A 20662-nucleotide genomic window follows, 5' to 3' on the forward strand; every position below is an offset into this window, starting at 1 on the left:
TCCGTACAGTCCCGACTTGGCCCATTCCATTTTCATCTGTTCCCAAAAGCGGCGAAAGCAGAGAGTGAGATTGTGGCTCCGTCATCCAAGTAAAATATTCTGCAGTGAAGGTGCCAACGAACTGGGATTTCACTGGGAGAAATGTGACCGTCGTCAGTGTGACTGTGTTGAGAAATAAATATGTAGGCATGAAAACAACGATGGAGAATGTTAAAAAAATCTGTTTCATTTAAAAAGCTGTAGGTATTTTCATATAAAAAATTCGGAGGCATTAGTTTTCAGCACATCCTTGTACATACGAATGTTATAAATCTTTGTAAGAGTACCTACGCAAAGGAAGGAGAAACTCTGCTGTAATGTCTACGCATTCCATTAAACGTATGAGAATGTGTTGAATAGTCTGGAATACAATTGGTGACAACAGCGTTCACAGCGATGAATCCGCTGCGAAGCAGTTCGTTGTGGGATAGTATCATGTCTCTCGAAGCAACACAAAGATATATGGAGCTTTTGAAATAACATGGGTGTGAGCGATAGGGTTTGGATCCGGTCGATACTTTGTTCGACTGTTTTCCCGTGACCTTTGAAGTCATCTGAGAGGATTGCATGGCCCCATAAACGGGTGGCTGAGCTCGTGTTCACATGAATTGACTTTTACGAAAAGTATTATTTATTAACTCTCACAGTAAGTTGTTTTCAGCTGTAGGAAACTTGCTGGCTCCATCTGCAAGTACCTTTTCATTCGCATCTTATATTATAGGCAGAGTATGTAATGTCAAATAATAAATCACATTTTGTGAATCATGGAGACAGTGCAAAGTAAAGACCCTCTAGCTTTATGTGCCCTACATCTCTACTTCAGTCAGCAGCTGTGATGAAGAAAGTCCGAGGATTTCCTTTCTGGCACTGATGCACAGCGTCGATTGGTACTCAGTGAGGGAGCTATTCGTGTTGTAGGTGGAATGTTCTAAGAAGAAACGGATCTCACTCTGTTATTAAGTTTACTTTAGAATGTGTCCCAGAGTCACATTTAGTCAGATCACGTAGAGAGGCACAAACACTCTTCCAGAGCCCTGTAAATGTAAGGAGGTCATGGTTAGGCAGAGATATAGGAACCAGATTCTAAACTGTAAGACAGAGGTGGAATATGACCATAATTAATTAATTAATTATTATATTGAAACTGAAGAAATTGCTAAAAGTTATGAAATGAAGGAGACAGGACATAGATGAGCTGAAAGAACGAGATGTTTTTGAGAGTTTCAAACGGAGCATTAGACAACGATTGTCTGAAAGAAGAAGCTTTGAGAGAAGAAACAGTTAAGGTAGCACACTACATATAAAAGACCTAGTAGAAATCATTGAAAATCGCAGGATATATTAAAATTAACTGATGAAAGAAAGCAATACGAAAATTCAGCAAATGAAGCTCGCGAATGGAATACAGAGATATAAGAAATGAGACTGACAGAAAGTGCAAAATGATGAAGTAGGAATGGTCAGAGGACAAATGTAAGGACATAGAAAACTATGGCACTATGGGGAAGACAGATATGATCTATAAAATAAATTAAAGAGACCTTTGGATGAAAGGAAATCACCTCTGCTAATATCAAGAGCTCAGATGGAAAATCAGTACTGAGCAAAGAAGGGAATGGTGATAAGAAGAAAGGAGTGTATAGAGGGACTAAACAAGGGAAATGAACTTTATAGACAGGGAAGAGGAAGTAAAAGGTAAAATGGGAGATCTGATACTGCGAGAAGAATTTGACAGAGCACTGAAGAACCTAAGTCGAACAAGGCCAGAACTACTGTAGACGTTCAGAGAGTCAGGCACGACAAGTGCTCCACTTGGTGTAGAAGGTGTATGGGACAGCGGAAGTTCCCTCGTATTACAATAAGAATATAATAGTTGCAGTTCCAAAGAAAGCAACTGCTCACAGGTGTGAAGAGTGCCGAATTATCAGTTTAATAAGTCATGGCTGCAAAACACTGACAGAAATTATTTACGGAAGAATAAAAACTAGTAGATTCGGAACTGGGGGAAATGACTGAAATATTTTGGTCGAGCAGTTTAGAGACAGTTTTATGGGCTCTAACTGTGACCTGAATTGTGTGGGACTCCACATAGCTTCTTCGAATAGCTTCGAATAGAACTTTGAACAGTTCGAGGTGTGGCCGACTTGGCACTTTCGTAATCTAGATAGTGACGGTATCCGACGTTACGTCTCTGACGATATTAAGTTAAGGATTAATAAATATTTTATTTTCGAAATGATAACCAGCTGCTGTTTAGAATGTAACTTACAACACTGACCACAATCTTGCCTACAATTAATAAATATTAAAAGTTACCAGAACAATTCACAGGCTAATGCGACAGGTGTCCCATGGACGGAAACGTGGTCAGGTCACGTGTTTAATATACCCTTTGACTTGCAAGAACTCTAGGGGTTGGGTGCAGGAAAGTACGTTTCACAGTATTATGAATAAATAGACCTGAACGCCCTTCAATTAGATTTCGCAAAATGAATTACTCAATTAAGGTAACATGTTGCGAAAGGTATTCATTGTTAAAATGGATTGCGAAAGAAAGAGTGAAAGTGCGTGCATCGTGTTTGCTCAGGTGTACTCACTCGCCTAGCGTGCGGTTCTTCTTCTTGAAGGCCGCAGCAGCTGCCTCCGCGTCGCCTTTGCCGGCAGGGAGTCTCTCGTCTGGGTTGCCATTCGAGAGCAACCTGAAAATGAGAACGCCAGGTATCAGCGCGGAACATCGTGGGCAGCAAAATTCTTGTAAATATTTTACAAAAAAAAACAACATATTTATCACTTGTTATTTTTGTGGATTTTAGTCCCTAGGCTGTTTTGATGCTTCTCTCCATGCTAGTGTTCTCGTGCTTGGTGCTTCATCCCTGCATCACTATTATTGGAACCTGCATCCACTAAAAAGTGCTTACTGTGAAATACCATACTGCGTTCACAAACTGTATTCAGTCTTATTATATGATCTGCGTACTGCATCCAAGCCTTTGTTTCTTCCTAAAATAGTTACTCCGTACACATCCCTGCATTGTGAAATGAACCTTTCTTTGATAGCTCAAGAAGTCTCCTATCAAGTTATGCTTCCATGTAGATGACGAACATTACGTGCCCAAGTGAAAGAATTCATAGACAATACTTTAATTATTTCGTTTATATCGTCTGAAGTGTTCTTGGTTTAAATTTAATAACCATGTCGTTTATCCTACGCCAGGTATTAAGCAGAATCATATACATTTGAAATGACACAATTTCAAATACTCTGACCGCGCGGAGTGGCCGCGCGGTTTGAGGCGTCATGTTACGGACTGTGCAGCCCCTCTTGCCGTAGGTTCGAGTCCTCCCTCGGGCTTGAGTGTGTGTGTTGTTCTTAGCATAAGTTAGTTTAAGTAGAGTGTAAGTCTAGGGACCGATGACCTAAGCAGTTTGGTCCCTTAGGAATGCACACACATTTGATTTTTTTCAGAGACTTTACTCGTCTCCTACTGACGTGATTTTACGTATGTAGACTGAAGCGGCGAGTGGAAATCAGTACCAAGGGCGGGAATCGAACCTGGCTCTCCAGCTTACCAGGAAAGTGCGCTAGCCACTATGCAACACTAGCACAGCGGTGCGCAAAACTGCACGGATTACTCTCGCATAGCTCCCTTCTAAATCCAGATCCTCACTGTCATCCCAGTCTGCTTTAAATTCCTTCTTAGACACGAATAGAATACTGTTGAGTCTCTCCGTGTTCTGGAATAGCACCTCAGCACCGAACGTAAATGGGGAAGGGTAGCAGGGGGGGGGGGGGGGGGGGGGGGGGGAAGGGGATCCAGCCTGAAACCCAGGTGTAGTTACCTATGCAAAGAAATGACACGCCTGTGTCAGTGTAATCCATGCAGTTGTGCACTCTGCACTACCAAGGTGACTTAGTGGGGCTTGCACATGGGCCTAGTAAGCAGGAGACCCGCTTCGATTCCTGGCCTTGGTAGAAATTTTCACTCGCTGCTCAGTCTATATACATAGAATCATATATATCATCCAGAAACTGGGGGTGTAATGCTGTAATTGTCTGGTGGAAGGTATATGCGACACTCATCGGTGAAGAGAACGTGATGCCAATCCTTAGTGGTCCATTCGGCATGTTGTTGGGCCCATCTGTACCGCGCTGAATGGTGTCGTGGTTGCGAAAGATGGACTTCGCCATGGACTTTGGGAGTGAAGTTGCCCATCATGCAGCCAACTGCGCACAGTTTGAGTCATAACACGACGTCCTGTGGCTGCACGAAAAGCGTTATTCAACATGGTGGCGTTGCCGTCAGGTTTCCTCCGAGCATAATCCGTGGGTAGCGGTCATCCACTGCACTAGTAGCCATCGGGAGGCCTGAGCGAGGCATGTCATCGACAGTTCCTGTCCCACTGTATCTCCTCCACGGCCGAACAACATCGCTTTGGTTCACTCTGAGACGCCTGGACACTTCCCTTGTTGAGAGTCCTTCCTTGTGGAATGACTGGAACTGATCGGCTGTTGGACCCCCTCCGTCTAATAGGCGCTGCTCATGCATGGTTGTTTTCTTTCGGCGAGTTTAGTGACATCTCTGAACAATCAAAGGGATTGTGTCTGTGATGCTATATCCAAAGTCAACGTCTGTCTTCAGGGGGTCTGGGAACCGGGGTGATGCAAAACTGTTTTTGATGCGTGTATAAGTAGCGTGGCGTTTGATATTTGAGTGCTTGAATACATAAAGATGCGGCTTTCGTTAGATCTGTATACGGTTCTGTTCCACTTTGCTTTGGCCACTTCGTTGCAACCCGATACTTGTATTTTGATGATTGAGGTGCTGTGCAACACTACGAGGTCAGTGGAAAGGTTCAAAATGGCTCTGAGCACTATGGGACTTAACATCTGAGGTCATTAGCCCCCTAGAACTTAGAACTACTTAAACCTAACTAACCTAAGGACATCACACACATCCATGCCCGAGGCAGGATTCGAACCTGCGACCGTAGCGGTCGCGCGGTTCCAGACTGAAGCGCCTAGAACCGCTCGGCCACTCCGGCCGGCTCAGTGGAAAGGGTTTGTTGTCCAGGCAGAGCAATCATTTAAGCAGAGGTATATTGCTGTGTGGGATTCAGCTCATTCAGAAGGGCTGGACCTAACTTTTTCTTTAAGTTTGGTTTAGTTGCAATCATGCAGTGGTCGAGAGAGGACCGCTCGTTCGCCGTGAAGACTTGATTTTCCAATGGCGGTTCGGTCATCGCAACCCAACTTGCATTCAGGGAGTAATTTAATATCACGCTTGCAGCTCGAGTTCCTGATCGAAAATCGATTGTTTTGTGGTGTCTTCGTTTATGGTTACTGGTAATGTGTATAAAAAGAAACCAGAACCTTAAAGAACCGCCAGAACACCAGAAAACGGCGAGAAAATAAGGCTGGTGATTTCGAATTCTCCCCAGGAGATCTGCACGCAAATATGCAGCCGCTCTTGCACTTTATGATTGCACGGTGAGGGACTTCTTCGTGAAGACTTGAAATTTCATCCATAAAAACTGGCAGTGGTGCACATACTTCATCTGTGCGATTTTATTTAACTAAACGCTGCATGTGAAACTTTGATCGAAAACGTGCCTCATGGCGCTCTTGTTTTCTTAACGCCGACGCACAATTTCATTTGTCTAGAAAAATGAATAAACAAAAAACACGATACTGGACTGGCGCGAATCCCTGAGACCTTCAACCCTACATACAGAATGCGTGACTTGTGCGCGTTATCCAAAATTGGCATTATTTGCCCGCCATTTTTCGGAGAGCGGTAGGATAATTACGGTCACCACCGAACATCATTTCGAGATATTGCGGAGGTTTTTCTTCCAGAACTTGAACAAGTGGATGTGGGAGATGTCTGGTTACAAGAAGGCAGCGCCGCGGCTCACACGGCACGAACGTTAATGACTCTATGAACACTTCCCCGACCGTCTCATATTTTCGAAGGGCGATCTTCAGTGGCCAGCAAGCTCGCCAGATTTAGCCCCCTGCGACTTTTTCTTTTGGGATTATCTCAAATTCTTGGTTTATACCAATCATACACGGACCCTGGGTGGATTGTGGAACACTTTCGTGCTGATGTTCCCAACATAGACAGAGGCATGGTGGAGAAAATGGACGGATACTTCCAATTTCCAAATGCACTGAGCAGAATGAAGGCCACCTTCAAGATATCATTTTCAGTAAAACATGAAATGTACCTCTATTTAAAGAAACGTGAACTAAATTGATATCTCCAACACATTCCGTTTTATGATTTTTTTTAAAATAAGGAAGTTCGTGCGCCGTACTCTATATAGCAATAAATCACAACATGGAAATATGTACACTGTGTGATCAAAAATATCCAGACACCAGGCTGAAAATGCCTTACGAAGTCGTGGAGCCCTCCATCGGTAATGCTGGTATTCAGAATGGTGTTGGCCCACCCTTAGCCTTGATGACAGCTTCCACTCTCGCAGTCATACGTTCAAACAGTTGCTGCAAGGTTTCTTGTGGAATGGCAGCCCATTCTTCACGGAGTGCTGCACTGAGGAGAGGTATCGATGTCGGTCGATGAGGTCTAGCACAAAGTCGGCTTTCCCATAACATCCCAGGGGTGTTCTATAGGATTTAGGGCAGGACTCTGTGCAGGCCAGTCAATTACTGGGATGTTATTGCCGTGCAACCACTCCGCCACAGGCCGTTCATTACGAACAGGTGCTCGATCTTGCTGAAAGATGCAGTTGCCATCCTCGAATTGCTCTTCAACCGTGGGAAGCAAGAAGGTGCTTAAGACATGAATGTGCCATGTGCTGTGATAGTGCCACCCAAAACAACAATGGATGCAAGCCCCCTCCATGGAAAACATGACCACTCCATAACACCACCGCCTCCGAATTTTACTGATGGCACTACACACGCTGCAGATTACCTTCACCGATAATTCGCCATACCCACACACTGCCAACGGTTCACCACAATGTGTACCGTGATTCCTCACTCCATGTAACGTTTTACCACTGTTCAATCGTACAATGTTTACGCTCGTCTGCCTATTACACATTACGACCATCTTCAACTGTCGGCGGTCTCTGTCAGCCAACAGACGAGGTCGGCCTGTACTCTTTTGTGCTGCATGTGTCCCTTCAAATTTCCACTTCACTATCCCATCGTAAATAGTGGACCTAGTGATGTTGAGGGGTGTGGAAACCTTGCGTACGGACGTATGACACAAGTGACACCCAATCACCTCACCACGTTCGAAGTCCGTGAGTTCCACGGAGTGCCCCATTCTGCTCTCTCACGATGTCTAACAACTACTGAGGTCGCTGATATGGAGTACCTGGCAGTAGGTGGTAGCACAATGCACCTAATATGAAAAACCTATGTTTTTGGGGGTGTCCGGATACATTTGATCACATAGTGTATTTCTGATTCTGTTACACGGAAATTCCGTTTTTTCGCATTATCAAATTTCCTCCGTTAGACCTTGAGTAAGTGATGTTACAAACGTCTCTCGTGATAAGGCCTTCAGTTTTACATACGAATGGCTAATGCTAATCATTTTGGAATGAGCGATTTACATTCTGAGGTCATTTCGTTGGATTCTGAGCGTTCGTATTTACGCACTTCTCTTGCGTGTATTTATGGTGTAATGATTAACTTGTATGGATTGCGGACTTGTGAAAAGTATCTGATTAATTGATTTCAGTTGAGATTTTATTGTTCAGTATGACCGTCCTGGGTAGGTGACTGTGATATGTGTGTATAAATGGTATTTTCGTGTTTCTGTTTTTGATCGTGATGGAAGATGCCACAGAGTGAAAACCGATGAAGGCAGGTAACCTACCGTTCTCTAACAGCACGAAGGGTGCCGCTAGCCGGGATAATATTTACATCTGACGGATGGATCGCTACCAACAATATCACGTGACATGATACCACGTCTCTCTGTGGAGAGGTTTGTAAATTAACACTGGACTTTGGTACAAGCTCTGATGATTATGAAATGGAATCCAGCACCTTTATTGCCATCACTCGCTAAATACTGGCGATGAAAATCACTCTAAGACGAACACACATACAAACAAATGATTCTGATTTCAGAAAAAAATGGATGATTTATTCAAGAGAAAGAGCTTCACAAACTGAGAAGGTCAATAACGCGTTGGTCCTGGTCCACCTCTGACCCTTATTCAAGCAGCTATATGGCTTGCCATTGATTCATAAAGGTGCTGGATGTCCACCGGAGGGTTATCGTCCCAAATTCTGTCCAACTGGGGCGTTAGATCGTCAAAATCACGAAATGGTTGGAGGGTCCTACCCATATTGCTCCAAAAGCTCTCACTTAGAAAGAAATGTGACAACCTTGCTAGCCAAGGAAGGGTTTGGCAAGCACGAAGATAAGTGGTAGGAACTCTCGTCGTGTATGAGCAAGCATAATCCTGTTGAAATATAAGCCCAGGATGGTCTGTCATTAATAAAGGCCATCACTCATAGTTGTTGGGCCATATGGAGGTGACAGTCAGGTTTGTATACCACTATTGTCCAAGGCGTGTCCAGACGCGGTTTCGGTCTTGAATCTCATTGACTGGAGAAGAATAGCCTTCAGTGATGAGTCCCACTTCCAACTGCGTCCAATGACCACCGATGACGTGTCTGGAGATGCCGCAGAAAGCGGTGGGGTATAAACGTAATTACCGCTCAAAAAAATGGTTCAAATGGCTCTGAGCACTGTGGGACTCAACTTCGGAGGTCATCAGCCCCCTAGAACTTAGAACTACTTAAACCTAACTAACCTAAGGATATCACACACAAGGCAGGATTCGAACCTGCGACCGTAGCGGTCGCGCGGTTCCAGACTGTAGCGCCGCTCGGCCACCCCGGGTGGCAATTATCGCTCGCCATACACCCCATAAACCAGAAATTATGGTGTGGGGTGCCATTTCTTTATATAGCACGACCTCTTTGGTTGTCATCTGCTTCACCTTTACAGTACAGTGGTGCGAAGACGATAGCCTACGCCCAATTTTGTTGCCCTTCATGGCAAGACACCCTGGGCTTACATTTGAGCAAGATAATGCCTGCACGAATACGGTTAGACTTTCTACTCCTGGTCTTCGTGCTTGCCAAACCCTACGACAGCCAGCAAGGTCGCCGGGTCTTCCCACAATTGAGAGTATTTGGTGCATTATGAGCAGGACCGTCCAACCAGCTCGGAGTTTTAATGATCTAACGATGCAGAATTAGGCACGATATCCCTCCAAATCACTACCTCCCGCTGCCAAGCCGAATGACTGCTTGCATTTGGGGCAGAGGTGGACAGCGCGTTATTGACTTGCTCAAATTGTGAAGCTGTTTCTCCCGAATAAATGATCCAGTTTTCCAAAACTGTAGCCATTTGACTGTGTGTATATGTACATAATATCTACCGAACTCCGTTCCGTTCGGATAATTTCTTTGTGGTGCGTCGTTTGTTTCTTTATTTCTTTTCTTAAGTTCTGTGGCCAGAGTTTGGACTTTCGTCCTCTGGATCAAGCGCTGACGTTAGCGAACTCGTCCACGGAGGCCGGCTGGTGATGGTGAGACTCACCAGCGAGTCTGCGGCAAGGTGATGGCGAGCATGGAGGAGCCTCGCCGCTGCGCCACCACGGAGGGCGGCCGCACGGCCAGCTGCACTTCGCGGTTGGCCAGCTGCGCGTCCATGTCGACGCCCGGTCGCCGCACTTTGGCCACGCCATCCGCTGCTCCCGCCACCGCCGCCGACGCCGCGCTAGCCATGGGGTCCAGCGGCCGCACCACGATCTCCACTGGCGCCAGGGGACGCAGCTCCTGCTGGCACCTGTAACATGGCAAGCAATCTCGTCTGTCCGGCTCTTAAGTCGACACCGCTGGAGAAACAAGAATTGGGCAGTTTTATGCGAAGCGAAAGGAAGAAGGACAAGTTGGAGCAGAGAATTTTATAGGGCTGTGGAAACGATGCTTGCGGTGGAACGAGCCGGAGATTTCCGGATACGTCGCAGAGCTCGAGGCAGTATCGAATGTTTCTTGAGCAGCCACATGAAACTGCATATCAACAGAGAGCGGCTGCTGCACAAAAGAGTTCGTGCGCGACAAGTTTGTGAGTGAGATTTTCACTCTGCAGCGGAGTGTGCGCTGATATGGAACTTCCTGGCAGATTAAAACTGTGTGTCCGACCGAGACTCGAACTCGGGACCTTTGCCTTTCGCGGGCAAGTGCTCTACCAAGTGAGCTACCGATGCACGACTCACGCCCGGTACTCACAGCTTTACTTCTGCCAGTACCTCGTCTCCTACCTTCCAAACTTTACAGAAGCTCTCCTGCGAACCTGCAGAACTAGCACTCCTGAAAGAAAGGATATTGCGGAGACATGGCTTAGCCACAGCCTGGGGGATGTTTCTCATTCTGGAAACTATAGAGTCAGTCGAACAATCCTAAAATATTCTCGAGATACCGTATAGTCCTTCTCGAGGGACACGTGTCTAGTCTCCTTTTCATATTTTTCTCTTGCGTCTGTCTCGTCATCACGTTCATTGCAGCCTCTGGACTACATCCAACTGTCTCTGCAATCTATTGGCATTGTGATCCGATGTCCGTCCTGCTACTAATTCGATTTTTCTCAGAATCCGAAAGATGGCGATAAGCTACATCTTCACATTGAAAGGTAACTGTCCTATTTGCCATGATGATTTTCGAGATGTTTTGGCCATAATTATGAATGAAGTTGCGAATCTGAAAAATGTACCCAACCTCCATAGTATCGAAATAACCATAGTCTTTGCCTGTTCCTGAGATCACAGATGTTGGTCAGAGAGGTTACTTCTCTTGAAGAGAGTAGTAGGCACAGTATGTTAGACAGTCTCGCAATGTACTCGGTTTGAAAAGGATGGAAGCTGCCTGCCATGCAGTGGAGGCAGCATTATTTAAAAAAAGGATTTTGTAATAATGTTTTTGAGGAATATTTAAGATGTTGAGCAAATATTAATGGAAGGATTACGAACTCAAGTGTTAAGGTAATCCAGTTTTTTATGTTTGTAACTGTGTAGTTTCTCATTGTTTGAATATTGACTATGGCTGAAGTTTGCAGTAGAACTTTTATAATGCAACATAATGTTTCTCTCATAATTGAAACAAGTGTCCAGAAAAGTAATGCTGCCCAGGACAATTATTAACAAATATTTTGCTAACTTGTCTAGTTGTGAGAACTTTATGAAAGGTTGTATTGTTGTTATGGCTTAATGATGCATAGTTGCTGTCTTGTTTTTTCATTTATCATTTGTTAAGTTTAGTTCTTCATTTTTCATTCTTCACCTTTATGAATGTGTTTCTGTACTCGCACTGCACACCGCGAGCTGTGTGCTGCAGAAGCATTTTTGTCAAAATTGGTGAGATACGGTCTTACATTGCACATCGCAAGTTTGATCATTATCTTAATAGTAACAGGTTGCAGAACAAACTAGCGTTTCGTTCGCATACGTAAACCAATGAATTTAATTATCATCAGAATTCATGTCCACTCTAAGATACAGTGATTGCCAGAGTGTACTTGTGAAAGTAATACCATGTCAGTTCAGGGGTTTCATATCAGTAAAAGATGTCAGGAAAGTGCTATCTTGTGAGTTTTCAAGCGCTTTTATCTGAAAGCCAGATGCGTTAAACTTTATGCTCATTTGCTCTGTGATCACAGTAGCAGCTCTGGAACAGCGATTGTTTGCAAGACTAAACACAGAAATTAGTTATTTTCTGGGCTGTCATTTTTAATCTGAGTCATTTTTGTTTTGCAGTCACATGGGATATGTAAATCTCATTGAAAACGCATTACTTTCTCGCAGACAAACTGGTTAATGTACCATATACCGGATAGTCAGGATTTCAGATCCTCTAGCGTGAGCTCCACGTACCGTATTTCTATTCAAAATTAAATTTTCACAGTCATAGTTCCGTTGCTCTGCCCTCAGATCTACATGTTCCGATGTCAAAATAAGATTTGTAGATTTGATGGAGATGAACCTGAGACTTACAAAGACGAGTAGATGTTTTATACAGGGTGTTACAAAAAGGTACGGCCAAACTTTCAGGAAACATTCCCCAAACACAAATGAAGAAAAGATGTTATGTGGACATGTGTCCGGAAACGCTTAATTTCCATGTTAGAGCTCATTTTAGTTTCGTCCACCTACGCTCAATGGAGCACGTTATCATGATTTCATACGGGATACTCTATCTGTGCTGCTAGAACATGTGCCTTTACAAGTACGATACAACATGTGGTTCATGCACGATGGAGCTCCTGCACATTTCAGTCGAAGTGTTTGTACGCTTCTCAACAACAGATTCGGTGACCGATGGATTGGTAGAGGCGGACCAATTCCATAGCCTCCACGCTCTCCTGACCTCAACCCTCTTGACTTTCATTTATGGTGGCATTTGAAAGCTCTTGTCTACGCAACCCCGGTACCAAATGTAGAGATTTCTCGTGCTCGTATTGTGGACGGCTGTGATACAATACGCCATTCTCCAGGGCTGCATCAGCACATCAGGGATTCCATGCGACGGAGGGTGGATGCATGTATCCTCGCTAACGGAGGACATTTTGAACATTTCCTGTAACAAAGTGTTTGAAGTCACGCTGGTACGTTCTGTTGCTGTGTGTTTCCATTCCATGATTAATGTGATTTGAAGAGAAGTAATAAAATTAGCTCTAACATGGAAAGTAAGCGTTTCCGGACACATGTCCACATAACATATTTTCTTTCTTCGTGTGTGAGGAATGTTTCCTGAAAGCTTGGCCGTACCTTTTTGTAATACCCTGTATATTAACTTTCAACGTTATCTTGTCACGTGTGTTGCGATTTCCATATGAAAAGTTACAGTAAAGTGAGACTCATCCCATAGACATTGTATACTAATGCTTATTCCTCATCTGTAGGAATGACTTTTCTTTACACTGAAAATAAAGGAAATAAGCTAGCATAAGACTGAATTAATCAACATATGCCAGAGATCTGGAAGTGCCTATGTATCTGTTTCCCAACGTGGAGTCAACGAGTTTACGGTGTGACAGTTTCTGTCAGCGTATGTTCTTTCAGTACGATATTGTGCTCCATCGTTGGTGATCTCGTCGCAGCATATTGGTGTAGTTTTCAACATGGGTCACGTACCAGTTGTTCATAGTACCCTACTGTAACGAATGGAACTGGCAGAGCCAAATTCATGGAAGGATGTGAGACAACGGGTTTGAGCACAGAGTTCGTAATGGTGTCGAAAACTTAGGTTTACTTGGAGACTACTCTAAGGCCTAACGCTATTCACTGTGTGTGAGACGCTAGCACCAGAGAGCACTTTAGGGCCACGTGGAAGCCCTTGCGCAAATAACAATGTGTATCAGCAAGCGTCCTCGGTGGAGACTCCTCAAAGGCATACACGACATTGTCGCAACTGGGCTGTGGGTAAATGCTGGAGCAATCGTTTGGAGTGTTGCCATTTACTAGTACGCCACGCATTGTTGGATCCACGACCAAGCTAACTGGCCGATAACACGGCGTATAGCTCCGAAGTTGCCTGTGAACCACACATTCCTCGTATAAGAGTAACATGTGTTCACTAATAGGTCCTAAGTCGCGATACTCATACAGGTATCTACGGAAAACGCAAAATTGTAAAACTGGCGGTCGACATATGAATGTGTGACGTTGCGGCGCAGTTTCACAGCGCAGTTGACAAGGACAGTAAACGTGGGACATGTCGATTAGAGAAGGGCAAAGTCGTTCACCCTTGGGAACTAGTTCACTGGTGACCGCTCTTTTTTGGGAACCGTTCATTTTTACTATTTCACCGTTCATTGTGCTTGGTATATGGTTTTTATGAAAAATTTAAAATTAATAGCGTAAGTGACTGAAGATGGTAGGTGCCAAGAGAGGACACTTGCCTCCCCCACCCTGGAGTACAGAATTTTTATTCATAACAGAATTCTCACACACTTGGAATTTTTGTGATTCTGCAAAACATCTCGTTTAGCCAACTGCAGCGTTATGTGGCTCTGATCGCAGTAACATAATATAAGGTGACGGACGACAACCGGCCCCTAGTACAAACTGCTCGCCAATTACGCACGATTTGTTGCTACGAGCAGAATAGGTAAACGTGTAATAATTACGCAGTGAAGAGGTAACAAATAAGCTAATGCAGACAACTTCTAAACAATAGATTACGACTGGTGAGCGACAATGAGCAGTTTAGTACTCGGGGCCGATTTTTCGTGCGCCACCCTGTACCACTGAAATAATATTGTAGGAGTTATCATGTTCTCTTTACAAAATGTCACACTATACTCTCGATTACGAAGTGCAGGCTTCATTCAGCTTTAAGTCGGTCTGCCTTCCATAACAAGAAACATTCTGTTTCACCTTTGCATGTATAATAACAAATAATCTTGCCATTTTACAAGTATTTCTTCTTCTGTTTGTCGAAACAGTGTAGTAAGCTGATACGCCGTTTTGTTACCTGAAAAGATGTATGTATTACAAACCACGTAATTTTTATTTAATTTACGTAATTATAAAATTCATTTTAATTACCGGTCGTGGACGCTGAATAGAATACGAAAATAAGCAGAAGTTCAGAGTTCAAAAAAGGTTTGAAACAGATCTAGAATGGACGTTCGAAGCGAACGAAACTAACAACAACTCGATACTGAACTATGAGCAGTCGGCAGTGGAACTGCGACGAGTGGTCGCGCGAAGGACGAGTTCGGCTGAGCGAGACCGAGACAGACGGGAACGAGACTGGCCAACGTGCCGTTCGGAAACGAAACCGACCGTTTCCCGTTCCCGGGAACTACAAGTAGAAAGCCACGACCGAAGTGAACTATGGAAGATCGTTCTTTAGAATTCGCTCCTCGCTCGTTCGTTCATCTCCGTGAACCGTTCCTTTTGACCCATTAGTTTGCGAACGACCCATCTCTAATGTCGATACCATGGGACAAAGTCTTTGCGAACTTCATTGCACGCAAAAGGCAGACGTCAGCATTTGAGACATGACGAGTTGTTGGGCTCAAAGAAGCCAGTTGGAGCAATTGGCGAATCGCTTGAGATTTGAATAGAAACGATGGCCCTGATCGACAATGTTGGCAAAAATGGGTAAACCATGACCGACCACAGTGTCCAGAAGGAAGCGGTTGACCTACAGCGACAACAAAACGTGAGGTCCGAGCATTCGTCAGAGAGGCACTCAGTTCCCCGGATTCATCGTTACCATCAAACTGACGTGCAATTGGTGCTTCAGTGACCAAAAGGGCCATTAATAGACGCTTATAGAACGCGGGATAAGCAGAAGGCGCCCTTTGCGCCAATTACCACTCACCTCTGTACACCAACAAGACAGTTTACAGTGGTGTTGGGCACATTCGGCATGGAATCTCACTGAATGGTGTAGAATTATCTTCAGTGTTGAGACGCGTTTCGAACAGGGCCCCGATGAACAGCGGATATGCTCTGGAGACACCCCAGACAGTGGTGGAATACCAACCTGTCGTCCGCCATACGTCCCGAGGGCCAGGACTGCTGCTCCGCGTTGCCGTTTCATTTAATAGCAGGATCCCTTTGGTTGTCATCCGTGGAACTCTTACAGCACAGCGGTACGTCGGCGATATTTTATGCCCCGTTTCGTTGCCCTTCATGGTAAGCCGTACTGGGTCTACATTTCAACAAGATAATTCCCATCCGCACGAGACGAGAGTTTCTACTGCTTGTCTCCGTGCTTCCTAAACCCTACGTTCACCAGGAAGCTCTCCGGATATCTCCCTATTTAAAACGTTTGGAAAATTATGGGGAGGGCCCTCCAAGCAGCTCGGAATTCTGACGATCTGACACGCCAATTGGACAGAACGTCGCACGATTTCCCTCAGGAGAACATCCAGCAACGCTACCAACGAATGCTAAGCCGAATATCTACTTGCATAAGGGCCAGATGTGGATAAACGTGTTATTGACTTGCTCTTCCTTTTCAATAAATCATGCAACTTTTCTGAGTTTGCAATCATTTGTTTGTCTGTACATGTACATCACGAATCTACTCATTTCCGTCCCATTTGGGTAATTCTTCTATGGTAGCTCATTTTTTCTTTTATCTTGGATAGTAGGTTAACGTGTGATGGAAGTAACGCTCACATATCATCAGTGGCGGCTAGTCAAACGCTGTGATGACAGTCACGCCAATACGAGTACTCTTTTTCGAATACCATTGGTTTCATGGGACCTTAGCGGGAAACTTAGGTGACATGAACACTGCAGTGACAAGGTTCGGGCTATTGTATTGTATTGTACGGAACTGGAGATCTAGAGAAGCTTCGTCCCCGCTGTAGCCCTCAGAGGTTCACACCCCACAACAGGCTACAGTAGTCCACTTCACCCCACCGCCGCCCCACACCGAACCCAGGGTTATTGTACTGTTCGGCCCCCAGTGGACCGCTCCGTTAACGTTTCACACCACACGAGTGTAACCCCAATTTTGGCGTGGTAGAGTAATCATGGTGTAAGCGTACGCGGAGAAAGTGTTTGCGCAGCAGACGCCGACATAGTGTAACTGAGGCGGTATAAGGGGAACCAGCTCGCATTAGCCGAGACAGATGGAAAACCGCCTTAAAAACCATCCAGAGACTGGCCGGCACACATGAGCTCGACACTAATCCGCCGGGCGGATTCGTGCCGGGGACCGGCACGCCTTCCGGCCTGGAAAGCAGTGAGTTAGACCGAACGGCTAACCGGGCGGGCAAGGTCCGGCGTACAACATCTGTATGGCGAATCGGCGGCAACGTCTCCACATCGACACAGTGGGCAACTGTTTTCACTGTTTGTAGCAAAATATGCTCACGTGGGGACGGTCAGCCGTTTTGAAGACTTGCTTTTTCTTGGCTAGCTCCCGAGGTGGTGTACGGGACTGATGGCAGCTCAACTACCAACAAACTGAGTGAAAGTTCTTTCCTAATATTAGTTTCTAGGTTTCTATGTGTAGCACGGTACGAACTAAAACCCTTCTGAAATGAAGTAAATGTTTGGGGCAAATACATTGTGCTAGGAAATGGTGGATTAATAATGCAAATTGCTTCGGTCAACTACCAACACACAACTTAATAATTTGCCAGCCAATGCCTTTACGGATATTCCAAACCTGAAATATGCAATACCATTAGAGACGTGAGATGAACACCTGCTCTCAGCTCAGAGCGGAACACATTTCCTCGATTCGTTTGGCAGGCGACATTGTACTACCAGTTTCGTAAACATCTTTCTATTCTTGCGCCTGAGGAAATAGTGTTCCATTAAATTTGGAAATTTGTGGTAAGTTCCTATGGGACACAACTGCTGAGGTCATCCGTCCCTAGGTTTACACACTACTTAATCTAACTTAAACTAACTTTTGCTAAGGACAACACACACATCCATGCCCGAGGACGAACTCGAATCTCCGACTGGGGGAGCCACGCGAACGGTGGAAAGGCGCCTCAGACCGCCCGAATATCGCGCGCGGCGCTTCCCATTAAACCGTTTCATAGTGACCGAAAGGTGTCGACAGCTGTCACATATTGTTTCCCAAGCCCGATGGTAGATCTCTATGACATGTGACTGACAATGTTGATTACACAGTATGACAAGTTACAACGCTACCAGTGTGTGACTTTATTACTAGTTCCTTGAGACCGAACGATGGGTGACCTACATGGCGGCATATACATGGGGTCGTATTATGTTGAACCATCTCAGTGCGTAACCATACAATCCGATCGTCATGCATCAGCACTCACTCAGAGGCGTTATCCGATCGATGACATTTCTCTGTGCATTCTGACCATCACTGGATCTGAAACCACTGTAATTCGCTAAAGGACACAGTAACGCAAAAAGAAAATCAAACAGCTCCAACAATGTCACGCAGTCTTTAAAATAATCGAGCAGCAACCTGCAGAGAACTTCAGTTTGACTGAGTTGCCTTCTTTTAGCTACCACAGCAATATTCAGATAATAAGTTTGGTTACGCCTTCTGTTCACCATTTTCATACAGTTTTGCTACCTTTAAACCCGTAACAGTCAGCTACAAATGACTATTGCTGTCAGTAACATAACTGTAGTGACTAATTTACGTGATTTGTTTCTCAGCGTGATAAATGTATTTTGTACAGAAACCTGTCGGAAACTAGCAGCAACACGTAGCAGAAAAATTTTAAGCCCATATTGCGAAGCTAATTCGCAAGAAACCTCTCGAGTGCGAGGTTGAATGAAGTCACTGACATTCACGGCACTCGACGCACCACATATTGTCTACCACGCGACCACAATATGGGCAGCTAATGGCAACAGGGCGCGCGACTGCAGGGATCCAATGATGAGCACAGCATGAGGCTCCGGAGCGTAGTAGAACAGCTTAATCGAAGAGTAATTCACAACGGTGCTACAGGGCTAGTGGTGGCGATACGAAGCGGAGCAATAGCAACGATAAACAAAATAAACATTGCATTGTATCTACAACAGTTGCCGTAGTTGACATTTAGTGTAAAAGGAATCCAAGGGATTTCACAGAGTGAGAAAGAAGTGTCAATGAAATATTGGCGTTTCTGCAAGATGAGCCAATGGAATGTGCGCTGTTATGTCCTCTCGATTGTGCGGAAAATGTGCATGATGAGTACAATGATAACGATATTGCTTAATCCGTGAAGCTCCTCAACAATTCCGAACTGGGAGCCACAGAGCCCGTCTCCAGCGAAATGTAGTAAAGGACAATCGTTGCCAAGAAGCGCGTACTAAACACAATTACATACATGGAAGATCTTCCGCAGCATCTCACACACGTAATTATAAACATATTTCGAGTAAGTTCACAGCAGTATCACCACGTAATGCTTTAGTAAAACTACCGATACTCAAAGTAGGTGTAGCGTTTTGTGATGCAAAACTCCATAAATAAGGTGCGACGGACAATTGATACGACGATAAATGAAAAATATCTGCGCGAGAGATAAATACTCTGTGGAATTTAAGCATCTCCGTACGAACTCGATAACAAAGATATACAGACTGTATTATGCTACGGCGAAGAGATTATTATTCCATGTTGGACATTGGAAGAGAGATTGTCGGATTGAGAGGAGATTGCTGGAAGCCACCATTAAGGCAGTAATCTATGTTTTATGCTATTGAAGAAAATCCATAAAAGCACAAAAGGAGTATCAGGCGTGTACAGTTCATAACCCTTAATCATTTCAAAAGAAATATTCAGTGATTATAAAGACGCAAGGTGTTCGGAAGTGTTCTGTGGTTTAATGGTGCGAACCTGCAGTCTTATACGGTTTTGGGATTCGTCGAGAATATTTCTCCGAAAACCTATATAATTTCACGAACTAAAGTTGGACGCCACATTCCATACACATGACACAGCATAGTGCTTGACTGTGCCGATCGATTTCCGTAGAGCGATAAATTATCTTTAGCGACTTCAGGTGGAGATGTTCCAGCAAGAAGACTCAAAGAGATCTGCTGCTGCGAAGCGCATATGGTATTACCGTATTCTTTAACTTACGGAGAACAGTAAGCAATATAGACTTCATAACGACCGAAAACATAATTAAAAGGACTCAACTTAAATAAAAGAAGCAAACAATAAGAAGGAATTGCTAAACCAAACCATAACTAAATAATTAATAAAACGCTCATTAAATAATAGAGAAAATAAAAATAAGAACTTTAGAGAGGACAAGGCGCACTTGCTACAATAACTGGTATTTACTAATTTCAGGGATGCTCGATACAATTTACGGGATGTGAATGATAGTGACCACCGACGTTGTGAACATCATATTGCTCGCGAAATAAATTAGAGTGATTTCAAGGGAAGCAGTGGATCGTTGCACAACTTCAAACAGTGCTACAGATGTTGAATCCATATGATAACGAAATTTCAAACAAATCGTCAGCTTGACCATGCACCACAAACTGCAGAATCATCTCGAAAATTTGTGGATGAGAGAAACAAAGTTACCCCAGAATGAGATTTTCACTCTGCAGCGGAGTGTGCGCTGATATGAAACTTCCTGGCAGATTAAAACTGTGTGCCTGACCGAGACTCGAACTCGGGACCTTTGCCTTTCGCGGGCAAGTGCTCTACCATCTGAGCTACCCAAGCACGACTCACGCTCCGTCCTCACAGCTTTATTTCTGCCAGTATCTCGTCTCCTACCTTCCAAACTTTACAGAAGCTCTCCTGCGAACCTTGCAGAACTAGCACTCCTGAAAGAAAGGATATTGCGGAGACATGGCCTAGCCACAGCCTGGGGGATGTTTCCAGAATGAGATTTTCACTCTGCAGCGGAGTGTGCGCCGATATGAAACTTCCTGGCAGATTAAAACTGTGTGCCCGACCGAGACTCGAACTCGGGCACACAGTTTTAATCTGCCAGGAAGTTTCAAAGTTACCCCATCGTTCTGTAAGGAACTTGGTTTCAACTCCGACGAATCGAGATTTGAAGAGGAAATGCATATAAAAGTTACCCAGGAAATTAGAGGTACCAAGAGGGTTGTATCAAGATCAACTAACATTAGTGCC

General features: G+C 44.5%; 1 protein-coding gene across 1 annotated transcript in view; it reads right to left on the bottom strand.

The window, feature by feature from the left end:
* LOC124606008 (proton channel OtopLc-like) overlaps positions 1-13241 on the bottom strand; it is a 136227-nt gene extending 122986 nt beyond the window's left edge. Inside the window, 3 exon segments of the mRNA XM_047137971.1 lie at positions 2637-2738; positions 9642-9890; positions 13231-13241. Coding sequence (XP_046993927.1) covers positions 2637-2738; positions 9642-9890; positions 13231-13241 — 362 coding nt within the window.
* Between the last annotated feature and the right edge of the window lie 7421 nt (positions 13242-20662).

Source organism: Schistocerca americana, chromosome 3 (assembly GCF_021461395.2).
Source record: "Schistocerca americana isolate TAMUIC-IGC-003095 chromosome 3, iqSchAmer2.1, whole genome shotgun sequence".
Lineage (NCBI taxonomy): Eukaryota > Metazoa > Arthropoda > Insecta > Orthoptera > Acrididae > Schistocerca > Schistocerca americana.